Genomic DNA, 10,173 nt, shown 5'->3' with positions numbered 1-10,173 from the left:
TTTTTTTTAATTTTAAATTTATTTTATTTATTTATTTTTGTGTGTGGCCAGCTCAGCCTGCTGGCTGGCATGTGGTGCTGGGGGATTGAACCGCAGTCCATGTGCTTTGCTAAGCTTGTTCAAGGTAGGTGCTTTAGACCACTGAGCCATCTCCCCAGCCCTGTATCTATACTTTAGAAAGACATAATTTCTTGAGTAAAACTTTACATCCACAAAAACATAACCAAAAAGAACCAAATCTCTGAATGAGTTCTGCAACTTACTTTTCCATTCTTGATTTCCTCCCGGGCGAGCTGCACGACCCTCTTAACTTTAGATGCTATGCACAAGTATTTGAAAAACCTCTGGTGTGCAGACCAGAACTGACCCCACATGGACTTCTTCATCCGCTGCTCAGCATCGATCAGATCTGCAGCCTGCTGAAACCGCTCTCTGGCGATGACCCACTAGAGGCAAAGTCACAGTTTACATGTTTTGTCTTTGTACAAAGTTGTTTTTTTTGTTGTTGTTGTTTTTTTGTATTTTAGGGAAGGGGCTATAGGGTGTTCAGGGTCTCACTACTAGATCGAGCTCATAGTGATTCTCCTGCTTACGGCCTCCCAAGAGCTGGGATTACAGGCTCATGCCATCATATCCAGTCTCAACTGCCTCTCAGTGTGCCGCGGGGGCAGGGCCAGCATGGTGGGCCTGGTGATGGAACCCCCTGCCCCTGCTTGCAGGCGCTTTAATCCGCTGAGCTATTTAGCAAACCCTGAATAAAGCTATTTAAAAATGCTCTCCAATAAAAATAATATTCAGGTCAGGCATGGTGGTGCATACCACTTGGAAGACTGAGGCAGGAGGACTGTTGTAAGTTCAAGATCAGCCTGGGCTACAAAGTGAGCTCAAGGCCAGCCTGAACTGCAAAAGGAGACCTTGTCTCAAAAAAGATAAATAAATATTCAGTAAGTTAGAGAGTTCTAAACAATTATTTATACAATGTTCACAATTTTTTTTTAACCTAAGGCATTTTAGAAAATACAGTTATGCATAATGTTATTTTGAGAACTACCTCACTCAAGTAAATGGCTATGTTTTTATGGATCACTTTAACCAAGTGAAAATTGTAAATTTTGTAAAATAAAAATATTGGTTAAATGACCAATCATGTGGTAATTTCCAAGTCATTTCACAGCAGATATATATTCTTATAAGTGAAGACATTACAACAGACAAAATGAACAAACATTATTAATATATTAAAAACATTAAAAAGTAAATACTTCTCACCAGTTTGACTGCTTTGTTATACATTTTAACATAGTTCTGAGAAAGAAGAACTTCCTCAATTTTGAAGGTCACTCCAGTAAAACTCAGCTGCCGGGCTATGTACATTCCTCTAAGCTTCATATCCATAGCAACTATTTCCATGGCACCAACACCTCTGATGAAAATTAAAACACACAGTAACTATTAAGAAGTAGAAGGGCCAGGGACTTAGCTTAGTGGTGCAGCACCTGCCTGGCAAGCGTGAGGTCCTGAGTTTGATTCCTAGTAAACCCCCACCAGAAGGAAGTAAAGCAGGACTTTAATTCATTGAAGGGTTTAGCAGTAACACGTATGTCTGAGTGTTAAAGAACATGGTGCACACCACAGGCTGCATTACCTGCGCTCCACTGCTTGAATGAAATCACTGAATTCTCTAAACGGAGTTCCCTCACCCCAGATTCCAAGGCGGTTCATATAGGCCATGTTGCGTGGTTCCGAAGCACCTGGAAAATCCCCAAATATATTATAGCTGCCGAAAGAACTTATACCCACCTTTTAAATTAAATAATACTCACCAGTGGCACTTGCATAAACAACTCTGGCTTTTGGCAATTTGTTCTGAAGCTCCAAAACTGCTAAGCCAGTCTTAGTGGGTTTTGAAGAACCAACAGGACATAAGTTTTTTGCTTTATGACATTCATCAAATACTATCTGTTAGGAACATGTTAAGGAACATATCTCATTAGTAGTAAACGTCTACCAAGTATTAGGAAGAGTTAACTTTTAGTTCCCTGAAGCTTCAGAGAGCTTTTTCTTTACACACATAAAGGAAGCCTTCCAGGTGCCTCTCCCACATAGCAACTCCCTTACCTCAGCATCTCAGGTACCATATTTATCTTAGCCAACCATCTAATTTCTAACTAGAATGCAGGAAAGGATTCTCTTGGGCAAAACTGTCCACTACAGATTATGCTGGAAAAAGACCATACTCCGTGGAAGCTGTGACTGGGAGTCAACTTAACTAGCATTTCACAACATGGTATGTTTCACACAGGATGATACACGATAAACTGTGAGTGGTGCATTTCAAAATCACAGAAACGACATTCCTTTCACTTGGTTCCTTGAGTACCCTGCTGTTCAATGTGAACGCCCATCTAAGTGACCACATTCTGCATTCCTCTCACTACTCACCTTTTCCTAAACCAGATTCCTGACACAAACAGAATCATTTTTCCAGTCCCCAGGAATCTTAATTAAAACTCTCATCCCAGCAATCTGTTCATCTAATCCTGGGATTCTCTTTTGCCAAATGCCTTGTCCTTTTACACCTTTATGCCACTAAATAACAGACAGTTGTCATAAAGGATACCACTCCATCGAAGTCATCACCGCACCAATGCAGAAGTTGTTTTAACCTGGTTTTATATTTACCACCAGACTGGCTTTCACCAATAAGGGAGGAATATGTCGCAAATATAACACCTTTTTTCACACTCCCATTATGCTTGGATGAAATTTTTCCATATTTGAACTAAAAACAGAAAGGAGTTTAATTAGTCTTGGAAACAAGTATCTGACCCAAAATTCTACAGCAGGACCTCTTAACTGGGCAGGTTGATGACAAGCTAAAAGAAGTCAAAACGCTTCCCAAGATCTACCACAAAACTTCTTATGCATACACACACATGGGCATATCCGTGCATAGCACAAACACACAAATTATAGCATAAGGATCTAATTTTTAAAGTCTCCATTACCAAATTAATGAAATAAAAAACAAATTCTCCTTTAGGAAGAAATCACAGTATTTACCCCACAAATATTTACTATCCACTTACTATAGCAAAGTACTGCTATTAAACTCTGAAAGAGTATTAGTTAATGTATCCTCCTTTGATTACACTGCTCAGAAATAAGTGTTTACAGGCTTCTTCTGCATGATCTCACTTTTAAACTGCTCATACATGATCATGCAAACAATTTTCAATAATCAGTCCACTAAAGAGGACAATGAATTCAGGACACACATGAAAAGTAGATTTGCATTTACTTACCTTCCAGGGCTAGCAGGAAGGCATTTATAGGAACTGTGTTTGTTTTACTTTTATAACCAACACAGTGTGTCAATAAAGATTTCCTAAATGAACATCAAGATTCCAATCACATTGGGCTCTATTAGGCCCCAACATCCCTTTTCTGGTTACAAATTGTTTTGCATGAACACAGGTACATGCACTGAAGTCCATGAGCCACATAAATACTGAAACCAATTTCTAAGTCACAAGGTCACGATGTGCTGCACAGGATTTGGTGCCCAACCGCCCCAACATGGCACCCAAACAACCACATAAAATAATACTTGAGAAAAAAAATAAAAAATAAAATACTTGATTTAGAGTATTTCAGCTCAGTAGCACTGCGCCTACCTAGCAAACTCAAGGTCCTGAGTTCCAATTTCCAGTTCCAAAAATAAAATAAGAATTAACCACTAGGAAGAAACTGTCCTACCAATTTGGTTTGAAACTGTCTCATTACTATCTGTTTCTCAATAAAATTATGAGGAAAAAAAATAAGAGTACTTGAATAACTAAAGGCTAAGAGCACAGTCCATGGCTGCGGGAACAATGCCTACTTTGCTGCTACCATGCAACCACTGCCTGCCATGGAACTTGGCACACAGCAGAATGTGCACCAATACTAGTGGCTGTGCTGGACACACTTTCTTTGGAATAACATATTTAATCCTCATAACAACCCTACAAAATAGAAACTATTATTTCTACCTCAAAAGTGAGTTTCATATTTACTGAATGAACAAGTACATAGGAAGTTTTCATACCTTATTTAATGAGTGAACCAAAATGTTTTTTGCTCCAATATCCCTCAAATCTCTTTCAGCATCATACTTTAAGTCATTTGAAACACTGAACCTGTCATAAAAAGAAAAGAATAAACTAACTCCAAATTACATTACTGTAGTAGAATTCAGGAATGGCGCCAGGTCTTAACACTTAAAAAAAGGAAAAAGAAAAAAGAAAACAAACCTACTCCATTAAACCCATTCCCACATGCCAAATCATTCACAAAAAAGCCTTCCACTGCCAGTTCCCAACACTTACCACAATGCTCTCTTTCTACTCAACAAATAATTTTCATAGATGATTCCTGCTATTGTTCTGCCTTTCCCTACACCAGCACCATCACCTATTAAGAAGCCAGCACGATCCCCATTAGGTAGGAATGTTTCATGTTGCTGAAAAAGAGAAACTTGATTAGTAACAAATCCTTCATGATTTTGATTAATCTTTCATACATAGTTTAAGGCATGTACCTCAGTTTTTGTTATATAAGTGTCTTATGTTCTGGTCTTTAACGTGAATACTTTCTATAGATTTACTATATAATCTTTCCTGCTAACCTCCCTTGCACCAAGAAATTTTTATTTTTTTGAGACAGGGTCTTGCAATGTAGTTCAGGCTCATCTTGCTCACAATGTAGCCCAGGCCGTAGCCCTGGCCAGCCTTGAACTCACAGTGATCCTCCTGCTACAAATCTGAAGAATTCGCAAACTGGTAAGAAGTCTTCCACGTCTTTCAATGTTAATCAAATACTAACCTATATCACAATTAACTACGGGAGATAAAAGTTTATTTGGGTCATTACTTATTTTACAGAAATAGAGCATGGTCAAAATTCTATGTGAGAAAATTGGTGTTAATTCCAGCTTCTATCTTTTGTTTTAAAAGATAAAAATACAATAAATACTACACAGCTTAGTAACACCAGTTTATTCAATCATACCCAACACTGCATGGTAGTCAAATCATTCTACTAGCTTGGGGAAGGATGGATCCCTATATGTATATTCTATCTAAGGAATAGACTCCTAATTGTAGAGTTGTTGGGTTAATAAATATATATATTTTTTATTGTTCTCTATCATCTTTGATTTTGTACCTTATTCACCTTTTGGGTTCCTCTCATAACGTAAGAGAAGCCATGCAATATTTAACCTCTCTTATGTCTCTTTTACTTGACTTAGCATTGTGGTTTCAAGGACTATTTTCTTACAACTGACTCAAGTATACTCTTCTTCATGGCTGATTAGAATGCCCTCCTATATTATACTGCATTTTCTTTATCCAATTAGCTGTTTATGGATATATAGACTTTCATAATTTAGGTATTGTGAACATGAATAGTCAGGTATCATTGTATTTTCAAATTAAACCACATTTAGGAAGTTTTCCATGTAAGAAATGTTTCCTTTGAATTAAAACTGCATTGTATGCACCAACATAAACCAATGACTGCTGCACACAATTATGCACATTGCTTACCTGGGCTGCATATGTAATTGCCTCAAGCTGTAACGCTGATAACCATCCACTATCAATGGTTTCTTCAGAGATGGACGTTTTGTACCAAACATCAGGAGGAGTGACACTGGATAAAGAGCTAGTTTCCACTACAGCATCTGGATGACGCAGGCCAATTTTTACTAAATGAAAAATTTAAAAATACTTCATTTATTTTATTCTACTCACATTTCCAATTTAAGTATAAGATACTGAAGATTTTTCATGACACAGAAAACAGGAACTATTCGCCCTGAGCCTCCATAAAGTTATACAGCCCCGAGGATCTGAGTCTGTAAGAGAACACTTGCCTTTCATTCACAAAGCTCTGGGTTACAACCCTAGCACCACAAAAACATCTTTATGACTGTGAAGTACTCCTTAGATTTGACTAAAATGATTAACAACTACATACAGAATATACAAAGACTTGCTGATAAAAACATCTAGTTTAAAATCACAGAGCTAGTAGAACATCTTGGGAAGATCACAAAAGCCTACAAATTGGAGCCCTGCCTGGAAAATAGACCTTATTTCAAAACAAAAATAAAGTAATACATAAAAATAATAAGTTCTGGGCTGGGGAGGTGGCTCAGTGGAATAAGCGCTTCTGTGGCAAGCGCAACGGCCCGAGTTCAAGCCCCAGTTCCACAAAAAACAAAACAAAACAAAACAAAACACCTAAGTTCTCACATGTTTTCCAGAAATAAACATAACCTGCTGTCACAGACTAGAGGTTTTGAGTCATTCATTTCATTTCACAGAAGTTCACAATGTAATTTCACTTTGAAAAAAAACCATAGTGATAATATATGTGTGTGCATATATATATTTTTTTCCTTCCTTTTTTCTCTGTACTTAAGACAGGGTCTATAGGGGCTCACTATGTAGACAGAACTCGTAGCAATTCTCCTGTTTCAGCCTCCCAAGAGCTGGCATTAGAGGCGCGTGCCACCTTGTTCAGTCTCAGTCCCAGCTCAGCATGTGCATGGGCAGAGGGGAGGGGACACACGCCAGAGATCAAACCCCAGCTGCTGTGCTCTGCCTAAGCAGGCACTTTAGTCCACTGAGCTATCAGGCTGGCCCTAATTTTTTTTTATTTTTGGCAGTACTCAGGATTGAACTCATGACCTTGCGCTTGCCAGGAAGACACTTATTCTATTAAGCCATCTCCTCGGCCCTCATAGTGATATTAAACTACAACTAAACTCCCCAAAATGTACAATTAAATAATGGCCGGCAAACTTTCTATAAAAGGTCGTCCAGTAAGTTTTCAGCTTTGCGGGCCATCCAGTCTACTTCATAACTACTGAACACTGTTATTACTGTATAAAAGCAATCGTGGACAGTGATTAAAACAATGAGCATGCTTATGTTCCAATAAAACTTCATTTGCTAAGATGGGCAGGACATCCAAACCCTGTGTGCTGATCTCTCTCTGGTTTAAAGAGTCACAGACAAAACCACAAGAGAAGGAAAAAAAAAACCTTTGGGTACTACAATCCGAAACTTTTTTTTTTTAGAAGTAGTAGAGCTTCGGGGCCTGGGAGATGACTCAGTAGAATAAACGCTTGCCTGGCAAGCACAAGGGCCTGAGTTCAATCTCTGGTTCTGCCTAAAAAAAAAAAAAAATGAGGAAACCAGAATTTTTTTTTTTTTTTTTTTAATCTCTAAGACATACGTTTTATTGGCATATACTCTGCATAGGTTTCAGCATGGCCCATTTCTTCTTCATCTTCTTCCTCTGGCTCATCTTCATCTTTTACAACAGGAACTTTCTGTAACAAGAGAAAGTACAATCAGTCCTCCATCCAAAGACTGGCAGCCCACCTTGGGCTAAGGAGGTATCCGAGGTCTCACTTTGAAGCTTCCCCACTGCTCCAATGACAACCTATTCTGTCCCTTACACATACATGAACGTCGCCACAGGGAGCCAGCCACTCATCTACATCCCATCTCCCCTTCGGTACTGCTTCCCTGTGGTGGGCTTCACTGTGGCTCACACATCCCGCTTTTGGTTCATCCACGTTTTTTCTCTCAGGCCCTACAAACACAGCCCAAGAGCCAAGCTCAAGGCTTTTCCACAGCAGAGATGAACTTCACACTCTGTCTCCATACAGCAAGTATAGAGAAGCAGCCAGAGCATTTTTCCTCAATCTTGGCCACCAAGACAACAAAAGAAACACAGACTGTGACTGCCAAGTCCTGAGAATAGGTGCCATCTTTCTCCATAACCCTTATGCTGTAGGAGTAAGAGGAGTGAGACCACAGGGAGACCTCAATCACCCAGTCCCTGTCACACCCAGTAAAGTCATCAGTAAGGGCTGGGAGTTGCTCAGCAGACTAAGCACCTGCTTAGGCAAGCACAGGGACAGTGGTTCGATCCCCAGCACCACATGCCATGCTAGCCCTGTCCCTGGGCACAATGAGCCAGCCACCAAGACCGGGCATGGTGGCATACCCCTATAATCCCAGCACTGGGTAGGCTGAAAACAGGAGGATCACTAAGAGTCCAAGCTGCTGCGTAGTGAGACCCTGTACCAATACATTAAAAAAAAAGAAGACATCAGGAAGTTGTTGGTTCAGAGGACTGGACAGAGAAGATGCTATAAAAGCTCTCAGATGAAGACAGAGGAGGAGGAAGAAGACATAGTCTGAGCCTCCAAAATTTTGTGTGTAGTAATGGGGTTGAACTTGGAGACGGGGAGAGTCAGCAACTGGGGAACGAATGGCTGATAAGTTTTACCAGCTGAGCAATGTGGGGGTTGTAGTTGTCAGGCCCTCCTATTTTTCAATGGAACCTGGAAATTAGGATTTCTTGGGCCCAAAAGTATTCAAAATTCCTCCTACCTTCAGGGCCCAGGAAAATGCATCTGTTTACACTATACTCCAGACTACCAACTAAGCAATCCGCTGGGCTGGGCTTCCTGAAACGCCCCAGAAAACTGCTACATTATGGAAAAAGTAGTTATGGAGTAGAATGGGAGCAAAAGCACTATATCAAACATTTCTAGGGCCGGGGAAATAGCTCAGTGGTCTAAACTCCTGCCTATCAGGTTCAATTCCCAGTATCACATGCCATGCTAGCCCCAGAACCCTGTGGCAACACACACCTATAATCCCAGTGGTGGGGAGGCTGAGACATGAGGATCTCTAGGAGTCTGAATTACATAGTGAGACCCTGCATCAAATAAGTATTAAAAAAGAAAAGTCAACTTCCAAGTACTGCTGGAGTACAACCACTAAGTAAACTGGACAGTTCTTTGTATCTGCGATGCTGGTTCCCATTGAAAAACTCAGGGACAGGTCACTGGCCACCTCCAATTCCATGTTGCAAGTCCAAGTCTTCACTGTCCTTTGGTATTATACAGACAATTATCACTTTGCTTTTTTCATTTTCCCTCATCTTTTTTTTGGTTTTTGTATTTAGTATAGGGTCTCACTACACAGATCAGATTCGTAGTGATCCTCCTGTTTTCAGCCTCCCAAGTGCTGGGATTACAGGCATGCTCCACCATACCCAGTCTCAGTCGCCATCTCTACACACCCTAGGGGCAGGGCCAGCACAGCATGCTGGGGAACCCCTGTCCCTGTATCTGCCTGAGCAGGTGCTTTAATCCACTGAGCTATCTGGCTGGTACCCCTTACCCTTTTCTCCATCACCTCCCCCGCCTCCCCCTCCCCCGCCGTCTTTTTGAGACAAGGTCTTGATGTGCAGTTCAGGCTGGCCTTGAGCACATTTTGTAACCAGGCTGGTTGGTCTCCAACTCACAATGATCCTCCTGCCTCAGTTTCCCAAGTGATGGGTCTATAGGTATGTACCACCATACCCAGCAAAATCCAACTCCATCTTTTTTTTTTTTTTTTTTTGTACTGAGGATCAAACTCAGGACCTTCCATTTGCCAGGCAGGTGCTTACGCCATAGACATTTCCCTAGCCCCCTCTTCTACCTTTACTTTTCTTTCTTTTTTTTTTTTTGCAGAACCGGGGATTGAACTCAGGCCCTTGCACTTGCCAGGGAAGTGCTTATTCCACTGAGCCATCTCCCCGGCCCCCTCCTCAACCTTTTCAAATACCCTAGTACGATGGTGTGCAGTGATGCACACCTGTTATCCCTGGGCAACTTAGTGACTTTAACCTTGGAGAATGGGGACACAGCTCAGTGTAAAAGCCCTGAGTTTGATTTCAGTACCACTAAAAAGTTCTCCCCACCTGCCACCCCTAGCTAAGCCCCTTCTTACCGCCCTTGTAGATTACTACGGCACATCTCCCCACTTTGCCAGCCTCACTCCCTAGTAGGCCTTTCCTCATCCACTTGCAGTGGGCTCTTTTCAGAAGCTAAACCAACCTCAAAGTCCTTCATGCTCAAGAGCCTGAGTCTTCTTCCAGCAAGCCAAGGATTCTGGCTTATCTCACCTAAACAAATGTATGCTATTTCCTCTGTATCTGTTAATACTTTGGTGTCGGGCTGGAGAGATGGCTCAGTGGTCTAAAGCACCTACTTAGAACAAGCTTAGCAAAGCATCAGGGACCGCAGTTCAATCCCCCAGCACCACATGCCAG

General features: G+C 41.0%; 1 protein-coding gene across 6 annotated transcripts in view; it reads right to left on the bottom strand.

Moving 5' to 3' along the window:
- Positions 1 to 10,173, bottom strand: part of Sbno1 (strawberry notch homolog 1) — an 81,656-nt gene that overhangs the window by 34,287 nt on the left and 37,196 nt on the right. For all 6 annotated transcript variants that reach the window (XM_004635876.2, XM_004635877.2, XM_023720458.1 and 3 more), the window contains 9 exons: positions 7,291 to 7,387; positions 5,592 to 5,752; positions 4,371 to 4,504; positions 4,091 to 4,181; positions 2,621 to 2,782; positions 1,824 to 1,959; positions 1,646 to 1,751; positions 1,270 to 1,423; positions 264 to 446 (listed from right to left, as the gene is read on the bottom strand). In XM_004635876.2, coding sequence (XP_004635933.1) covers positions 264 to 446; positions 1,270 to 1,423; positions 1,646 to 1,751; positions 1,824 to 1,959; positions 2,621 to 2,782; positions 4,091 to 4,181; positions 4,371 to 4,504; positions 5,592 to 5,752; positions 7,291 to 7,387 — 1,224 coding nt within the window. The remainder of the gene's footprint in view (positions 1 to 263; positions 447 to 1,269; positions 1,424 to 1,645; positions 1,752 to 1,823; positions 1,960 to 2,620; positions 2,783 to 4,090; positions 4,182 to 4,370; positions 4,505 to 5,591; positions 5,753 to 7,290; positions 7,388 to 10,173) is intronic.

The sequence above is a fragment of the Octodon degus genome, unplaced genomic scaffold (genome assembly GCF_000260255.1).
Source record: "Octodon degus isolate 3935 unplaced genomic scaffold, OctDeg1.0 scaffold00076, whole genome shotgun sequence".
In the NCBI taxonomy this organism is placed as follows: domain Eukaryota; kingdom Metazoa; phylum Chordata; class Mammalia; order Rodentia; family Octodontidae; genus Octodon; species Octodon degus.
Note: the sequence above shows the minus strand (reverse complement) of the source record. Positions and strands in the feature narration are given on the sequence as shown.